The sequence below is a fragment of the Anser anser genome, assembly GCF_964211835.1.
Source record: "Anser anser genome assembly, chromosome: 2".
In the NCBI taxonomy this organism is placed as follows: Eukaryota; Metazoa; Chordata; class Aves; order Anseriformes; family Anatidae; genus Anser; species Anser anser.
In genome coordinates, this window is record NC_139721.1 from 64,965,331 (window position 1) to 64,981,530 (window position 16,200).

At 44.3% G+C, this 16,200-nt stretch overlaps 1 protein-coding gene across 2 annotated transcripts in view; it reads right to left on the reverse strand.

Moving 5' to 3' along the window:
• Nucleotides 1-13,566, reverse strand: part of TMEFF1 (transmembrane protein with EGF like and two follistatin like domains 1) — a 125,079-nt gene extending 111,513 nt beyond the window's left edge. Inside the window, exon 1 of one of the 2 annotated variants that reach the window (XM_083826737.1) lies at nt 12,058-13,566. In XM_083826737.1, the coding sequence (XP_083682863.1) occupies nt 12,058-13,066 (1,009 nt within the window). In that variant the 5' untranslated portion in view covers nt 13,067-13,566. The remainder of the gene's footprint in view (nt 1-12,057) is intronic. The other variant, XM_083826736.1, reaches the window with a different exon arrangement.
• Between the last annotated feature and the right edge of the window lie 2,634 nt (nt 13,567-16,200).

Consider the following 16,200-nt stretch of genomic DNA (forward strand, 5'->3'; position numbering starts at 1 on the left):
ATAGCACTGATAGATCCTGTGCCATTGCCAGTCTGAATTTAACCCGCCTTTTCTGTTCAGATGCAGGGCCATAGGCACCCTCAGCCCGCAGCCCTTGCTCAGCCCTCTTCAGCAATGTTGTGCCCCTCCAAAACGACAGGAAAATACAGCCAACAAATTTTCATACAGATATGGGGGAGAAAGGGAGAAGCAGAAATCCCTGTATGTAAATATGTACGTGGCTAAATTCTGCCCTTTGTCTCACGCCCATATAACTGAGAAGAAATAAAAGGCCAATTTCAGCCTCAAGATAAACAACCAGTGGTGGAGATATAGCTGCTATTTACACTAAGGCTGAACCTGGTGCACTGAAGCTGCATAAGTATAACCCAGCACTGTATCAGAAGCTACTTTGACATGCCCTGCATAATTTTAAGGTAAAGATGTCTTTCTGTCTGCAAGAAATGTAGGCAATTGAGTCCATCCCTTTGGTATAGGTTTTGCTACAGCTCCTGTAAAAGCCTATGGAAAATCATTAAGTGTTTCTACACCCTTAATCAGTACAGCTCTATGAGACTAATATTTGCAGGTTCTTCCTGCTTACTCTGTACATAGATAAATCTGTTTGTTTGTTTGTTTTTCTGTACATAGATAAATCACAGGGACTATGATCTAGGAGCTCTTGTTGATTTTAAGCAGTGATTAGCACTCTGAAAAAAATGCCTTAGGTAGTGGGTTTCACTCCTCTGTTTCTGTAGTCAGACAGTCGGCTCCTTTCTTGCCCCTGTGTTTGTAGAAACCTTTCTCCATGAAGAATTTAAAAACAAAAACAAAAAACAGGAAATACCAACTAAGTGAAAGAAAATCTGGGTACTACATTGGTATGATGTCCAGGGACAAAATTTTTGTTGTGTGCTTCGCTAGCTGTTAACCAACATACCAACCCCGACCTGCACGAAAAAACAAATAGACACACCAAAGAAGAAACAAAATTGGAGGACAGTAAGGCATCAAGGATTCCTATCTTCCTATGTCCTTGTCTGTTTTCAGAAATAGAAGTGGTTAATAAAATAATAAAAATGGAGGATACATGAGAGCAGTTTCAGGTAGCTTTCTGTAGCAGAACCAACCTACTTTCCTACCTCCTTCTTTCACGTGGCTTTCTGCAGTAGAAGAGAGAGACTTTCCAACCCACTTCTTCCAGCTACTGGCTATCACAGAAGTCACATTGCTGCCTCAGGCTTCAGATGGGATCCACCACCACATCTTCCACCTGTGGCAAGAAGCCCCACACCAGCAAGGCTTGGTCCTGCTGTTGCTCTTCATCCTCCCAGAAGAAGCCTGCACATCGCATCACCTCCCAAAATGCCTAACTTACATCCAATCCTCTGAATTAAAAAAATAAAATAAAATAAAAGTGGAAATTGAACACAGGAACCACCTTTTCTCAGTCCTTCTAGCTGGAGACTCCCCATGAAAATCAGAGAAAAGTCATGGAGATCTTTTGGTTGTTCGAATGTCAGTATGCTGAACTCTTGTAGCTTAAGTAACTGAAAGAGGCTAGGGACACATTTTCAAGATGTTTATAGAAAGAAATACTTATTCTATAAGTAGTATTGGTACCTTTTACATAATCTTTTTTAGATAATTCCGAATGCATTGTACTGTGACTTTAAATAGCACAGAAATGCATATTTCTGCAATATAGAATACCAATACTTAATCCCTTTGACACAACAGACTACGTATTTAGGAAATAAATGTGAAGGCAGTAAAAAACTTCATGTTCCTACATTAACTCTTATTTTCAGGTTTAACTACAGAACTATTTAATCATTATGTTTGAATGATTTAGGATTTTTTTTTTTGTAATACACTGCTTTAGATTAGGTTTATCAAGTGTCTAATAAAGCATTACGTTCATCTCTTTTGTCTTCTGTGTGAGGACTCTTTTATTACAGTGTAGTATCTTTTTGTTTTAATGCCGCTCTGCAGTGGATTGCCAGCTCATTAATTTTTCTGCTATAACACCCAAATCCCTTTCCTGACCAGTGTGCTGGATGATTGATTCCTTGCTCCCAGACTAATTTTTTACGTTGGACTGCATTTACCATCTGGTAGATAAATCACCCAAAACACTCAAATTCTGAGCCTGGTTCCACAGTTCCTCTTTGTTTGCTCAGCCAGCAGCGTGAATATCACTTGCAAATGTGGAGGTTGTGTTCTCTCACCTGGATAACTCTTCAACACTACAGACAGGATTTTAACAAAGAGCACTGAGATAATGATATACCTCTTCTCTCTTTAGCAAAAACAAACAAACAAACAAAAAATAAGACAGCTGTTCTCTGCTTCTAGCCAAAATTTTTGTTTCCTACCTACCACAACCACTAGTTTTTGACAAGAAAAAGAGTATTTCTTACATCTCAGGACTGATTTTGTACATTTCAAGCACATACACCTATTTTCACAAAGGCATTCTTTGTAGGCGTAACTATCTGGACAAGCAAACAAAAGGACATCCTTTGCAGATAACTAGAGATGAAAAACAATTAAACAAATTGCCTTCCCAATCCATGTTTTGCATGAGAAAAATGTTCTATAACCTTAACCTGAGCCTGCCTATTTTATTTTCACTTTTACAACCCTGAAATTATACTTCCACAAAATGATGCTCCCAGTCAAGACAGGGGAAAGGAACTCTGCCTTGCAAAACTCACAGTAAACCTCCAAGAGAAACTGAGGATGAAGGAAAATCTATCCTAAAACACCAAGTTTCAGGAAGGTAACAGCTCATCTGCCACCACCACACCAGGCATTGTGTCTCGGGGGGATCCCTTTAGGTTTTCAAAGGATGTTTTGCTGCTCCCCTCTACCCTGGAGAACCCACGTGGCACAATGCCCTGACCTCTGCCTCTCCCTGAGGGATCAGAGAAAGGCAGCGCACAATCAGAGTCAATGCTAATTAGCAAAATGTAAAGATTTAATTAGATCAGTGCTTCCCCGAGCTTTAAAGCAACAAACTGCTATAAAGACAAATTTTTATCAACCTTTCTATGGAAATACCTGTTGAAAACACTGTTTGAGATGTCTCCACCAATCACCTACTGATTTTGTATCTTGGCCTTGTGGCTTACAGACACCTTAAAGATTAAACCTTACATTTTCAAAAGCATTCCCTCATTTTGTATGCCTAGTCTATTTTTGGCATTTTCTGCATATGCACTGACACCTTGAGCTAGCCCAGATCTCAAACTTTTATGCAGCATTCGTGAAGACTCTTGTTTGTACTAAAATTTTGGAGGAAATTCAGCAACTTCTGCAAATGATGCTTATCTAATCACTCATTCTTTGTAGTTATGTGTGAAACCATATGCGAACCAGTCTCTGAATAGGAGAGCAAGTCAAACTCCTGTAATGTTCAACAAACACTTCTCTATGCTTCAGGTTTAAGCAACAAAGCACTTCCTCACCCACTGCTGAAGTGTGTTTATATGAGGTTTTCTATAGTCATATGCAAGTAGATGTGACAGCACGATTTCATTGTGGGCTGGGTGCTCCTTCTTGCGTCATCAGATGCCGTGTCACAGGAGTTACTACGGTTAAACACATCTGAAGCAGGTGTGTTGGCCTGCAGTATGTGAACACTGCAAGCTGCTGGAACTGGGCCACAATGTGTCCGTCTGGGAAATAAGCAGAGCTGGGTCTGAGGTGAAGCAGTTGGAGCTCCTAATGTTAAGCGTTTCTTGCTCATCTCAAACACACTACAACACTCAAGGGCAGATTAACCGGAGTTTGCCTGGTCTCTGGCTCACCCAGCTGCCTCCATCTGCTCTCACACTGGTCCCATGTGGTCAGTGTGAGGCAGAGGAGACCTCCCAGTGTCTTGCCTTGAGGAATCCAGCTGTCACCGGCCAGCAGGCCAGGTAGCTGAAACGGGGTTGCCCACCAAGGCTTTGCCTCCAGATCAGACTTGAGAAAAGCTGCTCCACATCCTTACCACCTATGTGCTTGCTTGCCAAGCTCATTGCTCCTCTTCCTCAGCTGTGCCCGGCGGGATGCTCTATGAGGCTTGGAAAACACACAGCCTGTTCGCGCCCTTTGAAGATCTAGAGGTGCATATAGCAAGGTCCCAGCCTGGTAGAAGCTGGCACAGGGAGGATGTGTTAGCTACAGAGAGGAGAAAAATTCCCTTCAGAAAACTTACTGACAGTTCTGTCTTGTTCTTGATTTTCTCCTCTTTCATTTTCGCATGTTTTCCTGCTGGTCTTAATTAACACTATTTTTGAAGCGTGGATGAGGATCCTGCCAGCTTGAACACCGTTATATAATGTGACTGTTTCGAGACTGTAATTGCAACTGAATTTATTTTTATAATACTAAGTCAAAAAAGAGGCATTACAAGGATTTAATTTTATTTTGAACCAGATCCTTTAAGCACTGTTGCTGTAACACATAATCTATTACCAGAAAAGACTCGTCTTTTCAGCCCTTAGAAATTGTCTACTATAATTAGAATTTAAATTATCCTAAAATAAATCCTGATTTGCTAGTTAAACACCGCCTCCTCACAAAAACACACTGTGACCAGTAAGGCTTTTTTACAGCAACTCAAAAAAACTGAACGTTGATATCAGTGTACCATTAACATGCTATCCTGAACAGAGAAATGCACCTCTGCAAAATTTAGGCAAATGCCTGCTCGGTCTCCCAGCCCCTACCCAGCTGGAATCTGGGGACTTGACAGGGCCAGCAAGAAGAGAACCCCTCTGATCACCTGGCCAGGGGCTCCAAGAGTTTCACTGGAGTCTTGCTCCCAACTTCACACAAGACAAATATTCCCTCGTAAGAATCTTGAAGGGAATAAACAGGCCTGACATTCTTTCTTTAAAATAAACAAACAAACAAACAAACAATTTGAAGAACATATGACCAATGAAGCCCAAACATTTAAATAACTAATGGTGCTACTAGATATCTCCCTAATAATGCAAGAGGAAATAATTCTGCCCTCAAAGCCCCATGAGGCCAGCTGTGAAGGAAATTGGAAATAAAGATATGTTGTAGCTGTTCATCAAAACAAAGGAGCAGATATGAGGTTCTCCAGGAAACTTTAATTTCATCAGATGGCAATTTTGATTGCTGAACTTACTCCTAGCCAGATTTTGTCTCTATCTTCCTATCCTTTTCTGGAAGAAAAGTATTACAAAAAGAAGAACCATTTTGTCAAGAAATGGTTTCGTATAATAAAATTTACTGTGGATTTATTTAGTGCAACATGCTCTTCTCTACACACTTAGGAGCTCCGCAGAATACAACTCCACTCTCTCACACCCTTCCTCTTTTCCTTCCTGTATTTCTCTGGATTTCTGAATTGTTAGAATTTCAAGATGACACAAGAATAAACTGCAGCATTTAGATTAGAGAGAATTATTGAGTTTATAGCAGATTATTTAATTATAGTTTTCTTATTTCTTGAGCTATTCTTGTGATAGAAAAATATATATATAGAGAGAGAGAGAATAATTTACATAGAACTTTCTTGGTCTTCAGCTCTACTGGATACTGTTGAATGCTTATGACAAGACAGGATTTTATCTCAAAAATACCAACACATCCTCAAACTCCACTTTTGTTCTATAGCATCTGTAGGGACTTACCAGGAAGGATAAGTAGTCATCTAGAATCAGAAAAATTGATCTTTTTTCAACATCCCTGGTGCTCAACATTTTTTCTTACCTAGAAGCTACAGCTATAGTTATTCTGGAAACTACTGCTTCTACCCTCTCTATGGACACAAGTCAACATCTGGCTACAGGCTGGAAGAGTCACAAGCACTTTCAGTTTACTAATCAGTGGTGGAATGTGACCATGTCTTTACAGGAAAAAGATAAATCTAGCCTCTTGTCAGTATCTGTTAAATTGTCTGCCTTCCTACTTCTTTCCTCAAAGACTTTGACCACAGCTTTTTCTTTCTTTTTTTTTTTTTTTTTTTTTCCACATCCAAGTAAGTATTAACTTTTCACTTTATCCACCCTACTGTCAATTTTAGAAGAACACCGTCAGGCCATAAGTACAAAACACTTATCCTCACATCAACAGCAATAAATGGGTCTTAATAAAGAAACTTCTTGTTTTCCCTGTAATGGAAGTTATGAGAGAGGTCTCAGTACAAAAGGAAGGTTCTCTTGGCAATATTTGCCATGACAAACGTAGCTCCTGTTTTCCCTTTTTCAAGAAACAGTAAAGAAATTGGAATCTATCCAGTCCCTTCAGTCAAGCCTCAATTGCTCCATCAGGCCATCAGTTCCCACTAGTGCAAATGATGGAGTGACACCTGTTATGAGATGATTTTCTGCTATTCTGACACTTTCAATTTCACATTAATTACCTTTCAACTCTTTAATCAGCATACGAATCTGCATTACAAGGACATCTCATGGCTAAATAATTACACTAAGGGGAAACAGATATGTGCATGTTACCATCTGAGTTTTAATTTCTCTTTTTAATCATTGTTTTTACTTTTTACTTAAGACTGATTTATATTCGTGTCTTATGATAGTTTCTCAAAGTGATATGTAACCTGACTGAGTCTAGATCATTTATTTCAGAAGTTCAGTTGGCACAAACACATATCACAGTTTACTTGGCTAGACTGTTATAATTCATCTGTGGGAACATAAGTCATAGTAGCTTAGAAAAAATAACCGATTACTCAAGTTGCGTATACCATTTTAGATCAAGTTTAGCTATGCAAACAAACAAAAAAGACATGTATTTCTTAAAACTGTTAGGCTAATTTACCTGAACTTGTACTCCCAAACTGCTTTTACATTCTTGCCAACCTGGCTTCGTATCATTAACACAAATTCTTTTGGCCTGGTATACCTTAGAATGACACACCAAAACAAACACGGATAAAAGCCGGTCCTGAGGCCACATCTGATTCTGGCTGAGCTCAGGCACAAATCTGAGGCCAAGCTCCCATGACTATCAACGCCTGAGGCTTACAGCCACCCACATCCATCTTCACGCTTGCCAGGTGGATGGGGAACAGGCAGGGCCAAGGCAGCTTCATGCTCTTGTCCAGCTCTTCCCTTGCACCATGGGAACAGGAGATGGACTCAAGCTTCATACAGCACAAAAGCCCAGACTCAGAAAAAGCATATGCAAAACTCATTTTGGCCAACCCACTCAAGTCTTTACCTCACAGAGTAGATGTGCCAATGTGAGTCGATTTAGACTGCCTTATCCTAAGGAAAAAAGTGAAGCTTTCAACTGCAACACCTCATACATAATAGGCAACGCACCAGAAAAGTGACATTTTATCCTGGTTTGAACTCTAAGACTGTAATTAGTCGATAATGGTAAATAGTATTTTTGAAAGTGTGCCTTCTCCTCAGTGTTGACATATCTTAGAAGCTTCTAGGACAGAAACCCTTGCATAGGTGATGGAATAGTCATCTCCCTAGGAAACTGCTTAGGCACTTAGTAGTTTTGCCCCAAATGTTGTGCTTCTAACCTTACCAGCTTCTTGTTCATTTAGTTTTTGGCAGATATTTTTTAAAATTCTCAGTGTCTCTATCTGTGACTGCCAAACCCTTTTGCAAGAAAGCAGAAGTAGCAAAGGCAAGGGCCATGTTCGAGCAGAGATTGTTTCTACCAAGGCAAGATATTCCAAGTATTACACTACTTTGGTTTGAGGTCTGTGACCTCCATTTTTGTCATTTCCTATAACCCCCACAGGGAATAAGAAGCAAGGGACTAGAGAGCACCACCAGCTCTCCACACACAAACTGCAGATGACATATCCTTCATTGCTGGTCCTTAATTAAAGCAGGTGTATGAATATGCTATAGACACCATATCAAAGTAGTACACAGACAAGTCTTGAACAAATTTTATTTTTTTTTCTTGAAATGTCTATGCTGTGCCTCTTCTGCTAACATAGAAATAGTAAGCTTGGGGATTCCAGCTACGGGGTCTGGAGATCAGACTTGATGCCATCTAACAAAGTAATGGAAGTAGAGTCCCTAGTTGCACAGCCTCTGCTGCACATCAAGGATATGGGGGAACAACAATAACAGCAAGAGACATTGAAGACAAAGACTTGCAAATTCTGAATGAGCACAGGTTCATCAATGGTGGGAAGTAGACAAGAAGCAAGGGCTAGACAAAAAGAGGTATTCTTTTCGATGTTACCATATGCATCTCTAGTAACAGTGACAGGAGCCATACTTTAAATGCACTGTTCCCTCTTTGAGGGCGTGCAGAAATCAACAACTACTGTGATTTTTTCTCTTCTGTTGTTACACTGCTCAGGATTATGACCACGTTCCTCGATGTTCCTGCCTTATCTGCATTGAAATCTGCCATCTCCTGTTGCTCTTCTCCTTTCTCTAAATCTCTGTTCACACATGAACACAAACATGCTTTGAAAATAAGAACATACAACATGGTTAATTCTTGCCATCCTTTGTGATTTGCTCCCTTTCTCAGCTTTGTATCTTTTCTCATGGTGTTTCCTTACTCCCTTCTTCTCAGGTACCAGTCAACACCTTCCACTTCCACCCCTTCTCAAAACCCCCTTTTTGTTGCCCAGCCTTAGGATGATTCAATTCCACTGCTGATTTCTACCCCTCCTTTCTCATCCTACTGTATTTTAAAATATCAAAACACACAAGTTTTGCTGGTGCTTGCCGTACTTCTGTTGGCTCAACATATTCGCTGCTTCACCTCTCTTTTTTCTACTATTTTCACATTCTCTGTCTAATTTACTTTATGAATTATTTCAGGGCAGAAGCCATTTCTCTAAAGCATATTGAAAGTTAAGGTAATGTATGTATGGTAAAGGATGGCTCCTCTATAGCTTTCTCTGCTGTCCTGTCTAAAAATTTACAAGCTTATTTGACAGCTTATACTTCTATGCTCAATAAACAGCACATCATATTCTCAGCCATCATATTCACAGGATGGATACTTTCCTTTGTCTACCTATTCCCTTTCTTCTCCCTAATTAGCAATTTCTATCTGCTTCCATCTATGAGCTATTTCAGTGTTATGGTTGTGCAAAAGAAAGGCATTCATGCTCCTCAGAAGAGGAATTCTGTGAAAGAGTAAGTGTCCTTAATTTTTCCTTGACCTCATTCAGTTCTGAATAAGCTAAGATAAAATTAAGGTAAAATTATCTTCACCCACTTTGCTCAAAGAGACTTTAAGAAACCGTGGGCAGCATATAGCCCATGAGACTCCTAGGAGGCGTGTGAAATCATCCCAAACAAGCATACATGATCACATGAAGGAAGAACAAGCTGAAATGCTTACCAACAGAAACATATCACTGCTAATTAACACCGGGTGCCCAGATCCAAGCCAATGCACTGAACAAACTGCCCTGTCAAGCCTGCATGCCCCTCACTGAAATTCTCTGCATTTGGGCAGTTATAGTAAATTGCAGCCTCTGTGGCTGCCACACGATCAGAGGATGTCTCACGCGGGAGATTCAGACAGACTAAAACTCAACATTCCCACGTGCAGTGTGGGAATTCCCCTGTGCAGCTCATGAACTAACCACCTTTTGAACTTACCTTCACACTCGGGATGCTTTAACATCCTCCTGCAGTTCACAGGAGTTCTTTATTAAGGACAAGGCTGGCTCATAACCCGAGCGGGGGAGCAAGTATCACAGTATCACTCCATCCTACTTACAGACAGTCAGCGAGTAGCAGAAGTGCTACAGAAGATGACTACAGGTAAAGCTGGGAATAAGGTAACGCCTCTAAAACATAAACCCTAAAATTTTCTGTCTATTCTCTTTTCCAGAAAAAGAAATACCAACTTCTGTTTTTTACTGTATTCTAGGTAAAACTGAGCTATTTCAGTTTTCCTAGCTTAGCAAAGTAGGGATCGACAGACAAACAAATGCATAGAAGTCCACATCATCAATTAACTTCAACTACGTCTTTATTCTCTGCTTCCTGCTCTAATCACTCAATTATATGATCTTCCCTTGGCCAGTGTTGATGCAATTATACAATAATTCAACAAAAGACTAAACTACACTGCCTGTGCAGAAGGGGAAGAATCGAGGCTGAAAAAGCTGTCTTGATTTTCATGTTATCTGCCTGTGTTGTCCACCTCACGATATTCTTTTGTTACAGCAAACTCTTTCTTTATCAGTATACTCTGGAGGAATTAGGGAGAGGAGTTTTGTATTTCCTAAAAATTTAACAGTAAATACGGATAGCTACATAATCAAGTGATGATAAAAAGTTACAGCCTCAGGGGTCATCCCAAAAAGTTTAAGAAACTGTTCCAGGGCAGTCGGCCAACCTGATACAAACATTAAAACAACCAAATAATGGGCAAGGTATGAATTGTGCTTCTCTGGATATGGACACTAATTTAGAGAGTCCAAATTTTTGAAGAAAAGGTAGTGATGGAGTTCTTAAGGATAACTTTCTGCATAAATAGCAAGTTGTGTGATAGCACTCCACTGAGAAAGGTGCTAATGTCAATGTCTGGCCCCACGTGTAAATACAGGAAAGTCATCTTTTGCGGGGAGTAACTTATCCAGTAAAAGTTAATGAGGCCATACAGAGGCAAGTGAGGGGAAAATCTGTCCCAGATATTATGTGTTGATATTAGTCCCTTTAAAATTAATGTTGAGAACCGAAACACTGCAGTTATACATGAGGCAGTTACCACACGGCAAAATCTGACTGCTGCATTTTTAAATGCAATTTTTCTTCCCCATTTTTATAGTTACGCTAAAACCAGTGCCTGCCGTACATACACATACAGCATGTACACTTGCTTCTGTCTTTTTTCACTTGACTGTGCCATTCTGAATGTATTTGATACAGCACGCGATTTTCCAATCCCAGGTTGGAAAGCCCTCTTTCCGTAATGGTTTCTAAATATCGGCATCCGTGCGTTCCACATTGTCTTAGAAACTTCCTCGTATATTTCATCAGCCTTCCATGTTTAATCTCCCTGATTTATGCACATGCCCTGCTCTAATGACCCACATGTCTCTGATGGGTAAGCCTCTAATGCCAGTGGCATGTTAACCTATTAAACTCTCTTTAAAAAATAATAATAAAAAGTGGTATTCGTACAAACAATAAAAAAGTCAGACAAAACAGCAGCACCGTGGTATCACACACTAATACAGTGGGTGACAGACCTGGGTAAATTAAGAACAAATAAGCTTATGGAGAGTGACCAGCACTGCGATTTTTGGTATTGCAAAACCATCTTGCGATGATGCGCGCTGCTCTGCGAATATTATATTAGTAGTAGTACGACATTATCCCTATTATAAAATGTAACCGGGGTAGGGGGAAGGTCCCTCTGCTGCTCCCCCTTTCTCCGAGAGCTGCCGGGCACTTTCAGAGCCCCTCCCGGCCGGCTCCGGGAGCCTCTCCGAGCGGCGGCTGCCTCCGCACCCAGCTTCAGACAATGGGAGCGGGGCTGGGAGCGGGGACCGGGGATGTTCATCACCTTGGAGAAGGCACGGCTGAAGAGCTGCCTGCCCCGCCGCCCTCCCGCCGGGTGCACAGCCCATTGTTTTATAAAGAGCGGCGGGGAGGCGAGCACCGGGATTTTAATTTTTTTTTATTTTTTTTTTTTCGGGGAAAAACGGATTCGCCTTGCCGGTTTGTAGGAGGAAAACGGGTGTTTGCAACAAAACGTAAACTTTACAGTGTACGCCTTGACTTCGGCCGACTTTACAAAGCCCGTATCCCTGAAGATGCGCTGCCGCCGCGCCAGCCCCGCTCCACTACACCAAACCCAGCCTCAAACACCCCCCCCACCCCCCCCCCAAAAAACACCCCCCTACCGCTGGGGGGGACCCAAAGCGGGGCACCCCCCCGGGTTTTCCCGTGTCTGAGCCTCGCCCAACACGAAGGGCAGGGCAGGATGTGTGCCGCCACCAGCCGTGTGCACGGGGATGGGGTCGCCGCCCCCCGGGCTGCCCCCCGCCGGTCCCCCCCCCGCCACCACCCGCGGAGACGAGGCCGGGGGAAGGCTTTGTGCGCCCCCCTCCCCACGTCCCCGCCTGGGCTTTACCTGAGCAGTTGATGCCTTTCCCCTTGCCGCCGCCCTGGCACTCGGCGGCGGGCAGGGGGTGGGATGCGCGGCCGGCGGGCAGCGCCGAGAGGGCGAGCAGCAGCAGGGCCGAGGTGTAGCACAGCGCCAGGGGGGGGCCCCCTCTCCCTCTCCCCGGGGGTCCCCCTCGCGGCGGGGGTCGCGGCCGGGCGGCGGCCGGGCTGCTCGCCACCATGGCGAGGGGCGGCCGGGGAGCAGCGGGATGGCGGCGGCAGGCCCGCAGCATCAAGCGGAGCCCGCGGCGCCGCCCGGGCGGCTCCGTCCTTTCTCCGCCGGCCCCCGGCACCCCTTCAGCATCCCCGCCGAGGCGGCCGCACGGAGCCGCCGCCGCCGGCTCCCCCCCAGCTCCCCGCCGCCGCCGGCAGCCGGCAGGGCTGGCCCGGGAGGGGCGCAGGGAGCAGGGAGCTCCCCCCTCCCCGCTGCTGCTGCCTCCCCCTCCTCTTCCTCCTCTTCCTCCTCCTCCTCCTCCGCCTCCGCGCCGTGCCCCGGCCGCGCTCCTTTGTGCTGCTCCTCCGGCTGCAACAAAGGGAGCGGAGCCCTGCCGGCTGCTGCCGCCGCCGCGGAGAGGGAGGAGGAGGAGGAGGAGGAGGAGGGGGAGGAAGGAGCACACGTGACGGCAGCCCCCTCCCCCGGCACCCGCCGGCGGCTCCGTGCCCCCCGATGGGCCGCGGGGCGAGGGGGAAGGCGACCGCACCGCCGCTGCCCCCGGGGGAGCCGTAGGGGCTGGGGCTGGGTTTTGGGCGTGCGGGAGCCCAGCACGCCCGGGGAGCGTTTGCACAAACCCGGGTGCATCCGAGGAAATGAGCTCGCCGGCAGGGCAGAGGCTTTGGCGAGCCAGAGCTTTTGTCGGCCGGGGGCTTTCCAGCCACCCACCCGCAGCCCCCTCCGAGGGCCAGCAGGGATCCCGAGCACAGCCCCTCGGCATCCTGCTGTGGGCAGAAAGTTTTGTCTGGTCTGGCTTCGCTGTCATCAGTTTTACACAGAGAAAGCCCGGGAGGCAGCTGGACAGTCAACGAGATTTGCTTTCCCGTTGTCACTTCCATTTTGTGCAAGTTTTTCCATCCAGAGTGCAAACCGCTCACTTTTCGGGAACAAGGGCTGCCCGGGTCCTCAGCCCGTGCCACCTTCCTGCCCTAAGGTACAGCTCCTGCACGATGAGACGTGAGAGCAGTCTGGTAACAGGAGCAGTCAGGAATAAGGCCATAAATCCAGCAGCAAGCTTTGGGTAGGCAGAGGGGTCAGGCATGGTTGTTGTCCTTTCAAACACAGTGATGGAGAGGCAAGCCCTGTATTGCCAAGACTGAAAGAGCACTTTCCTTCCAGATGGTGGAGTTCAGTACGGGCTGCCTCTGCCATGTAAATGTTTCTCAGTAATTACTTGCTCTTTTTGTGAGCTGTGCTGCCAGATGTCGGAAGACTTCTGCTCCTCAGCAAGGTAAGGTGCATTCACTTGCATGGAGCCTTGCTCTGCTCCCCCTCAGCTGCCTGGGTGCACTGGTGAGGTTATATAAAGCTTGCTCAGATGCACATTGCATCTGGTCTGCTGGGCAGGTAAACCATTTGGATCATCAGGCTGTGGGGCTGGCACTGGTCTTGTGTTGTGAAGCTAGTGCTTTGCTATGGCTGGTGCAAATGCCCCAAATAACCCTTACCATAGACACAACTGGATGCATTACACACGATATTTTACTTCTTGCTGGAGAGCTGCACCAAAACTGCCCCCAGGAGTTAGAAAGCTCCTTCTGGTGCCCAGCCTGAATACATTCAAGACCAGTTCATAACCACATGTCCTTGTGCCATACAGTGCTGCAGAAAGGCAGCACCTGTACGTACCTGTAACGGGTGTATGGGCAGCAACCACAGCCACCCTCGACTTGCCAAGCCTACCAGCAAGCTCTTTAGTCTCCCCCTGTAACTCAGACAGTTTGATACAGCTTGAATTCAGCTTTCTTCCCCACAGCTGACATGAAACATGTAACATCTTTTCACAAAGTATTGCCAGTCTTTGCAGCGGATGAAGTCTCTCCCCAGATGACCATTTTTCATACAGGCAATTTGCTTTTTATACGACCAGATCACACTGATGGTTTGGGGTCACACTGTGAGTGACTAACACAGGCAACTCCTTCTCTTTGTCTGTCATTTACAGTCCATAATAAAAATGCTTTTTATAAATGTCTAAGTGCATGACCTTATCTTTTCCATTATTGAATTTCGTCTCATTTCTGTTATTCCAGTTCTCAAGATTATGTAGTCATCTCTGTAAGATGTTCTGAACCTCCTTTGTATTGACAGTCCTGCCCAGCTCTTTGTGACCAGAGCGCACCAGCTTTCACGCTGACGAAAATACATGCACATGTAAAGTATGGGTCCCAGAACAAACTTTAAGAAACAGCAGGAATAACTTCTCCCACTTTACATGTTCCCTTCCAGGGCAGTCATTTGCAGCGAGTTCCCAACTGAATTTGCAGCGTCGTTTGGGTTCCCTAGCTCTTTCAGCTTAACTAGGCAATCCCTATGTGGCATCACATGAAAGCTTTTAGCAAGTCCAGATAGATTGTAAGTAAATCTAATGGGGTTTGGGGTTGCTTTTATTTTTTTTTTTTTTTTTTCCTGGCTCCTGGAATAAAAGACATGCTTTTTTTTTTTTTTTTTGCTTTTTTTTTTTTTTTTTTTTTTTAAGCTAGGAAAGACATGTCTGAGTGTCTGAGTTGTGCTATCTGTCTGGAGGCACCTCTAGCTAGTCTTAAGTGAGTGCTACAGTCATGCTTGATTGGCAAATTCACACTGTGCCAGCTGGGTACTCATCCTGTTCTCTGGTATATATTAAAAAAAAAAAAAGGTTAAAAAAAAAAAAAAAAAGAAACACTTTCCTGCCAGCCAAAGAAGCAAAAGAACTCTAGAAGAGTTTGAACAAGCTGCTCCCGCAATACAAATTGTTACAGGCTGAGGCAATGCCACACTGAAGAAATGACAGATCTGAGATCTATCTCTTTGAGATCATGCTAAATCCTGTCACATTTGGTACCTTCCATCTTTGGCAAGTGAATATGACTTTATTGCAATTATACAGTAATTTCACTTCTGCTCACCTCCAACTGTGAAAGTAGGAAGCTCCACAGATTGTCTAAAATTGTAATCCTCTGCAAGCTCTTGAACACAAACAGCAGTTTTTCAGCCTGCTGCTGGTGCACATACCATTTCTGTTCTCCCTTATTTTTCTCCAGTAATTGTAAGAAGGAAGATGCGCAACCAAAGGGAACCAGGGAATATGCAAGAGCAGGGAGAAGCTGCCAGACTGGCAAGGGAGATTTCATTTGCCAGAGATCTGGAAAAAAAATATATATATATATATATATATATTTGTGAAAGCACTGTTTTATTTCATCTTAGATTACAAAATGGAGAACGGAGATCTCTAATTTAGTGAAATCATTAAACGGTTGTCTGGAGCCCCATGTACCCGCATGCACGAGGCATTAGGATCATGCCCTTACCATTATATATATATATCTTTTTTTTTTTTTCTAGATAATTGTACTTGTAAATCTCAACTTTAATTCTTAACAAAAATAAATAAATTCCAATTCCTGTGCTTATGAAGAAGACATCAAAAATGTTAGCAGAGTGCAAACTGGAACAGTGTTCACAGACTCGCAGCACAGCTGAGGCTGGCAGGGCCCTCTGGAGGCCGCCTGGTCCCAGCCCTGCTCCAGCAGGGACACCCAGAGCAGGGTGCCCAGGGCCACATCCTGGGCAGGCTTCTGGAGATCTCCAAGGAGGAGACCCCACAGCCTCTCTGGGCAGCCTGTGCCAGTGCTCAGTCACCAACACTGTGAAAAAGTGTCTCCTGATGTTCAGAGGGCACCTCCTGTGTTTTGGTTTGTGTTCCTCGCCTCCGGTCCTGAACCAAAGACCTTGCTGTCTAACCAAATCTAGAGTCAGCCTCAACAAAAGCCTCAGGATCTCTCCTACAAACTATTTAATTTTTGTTCTTTTCATCAAAAATACTCTGTTTGTCCAACAGTTGAACTCATTTCTCTGTCCCCATTTTTTTCTGCTTCTCCTCACTGCCCCAAATCTCATCTGACACCCACCGAAATC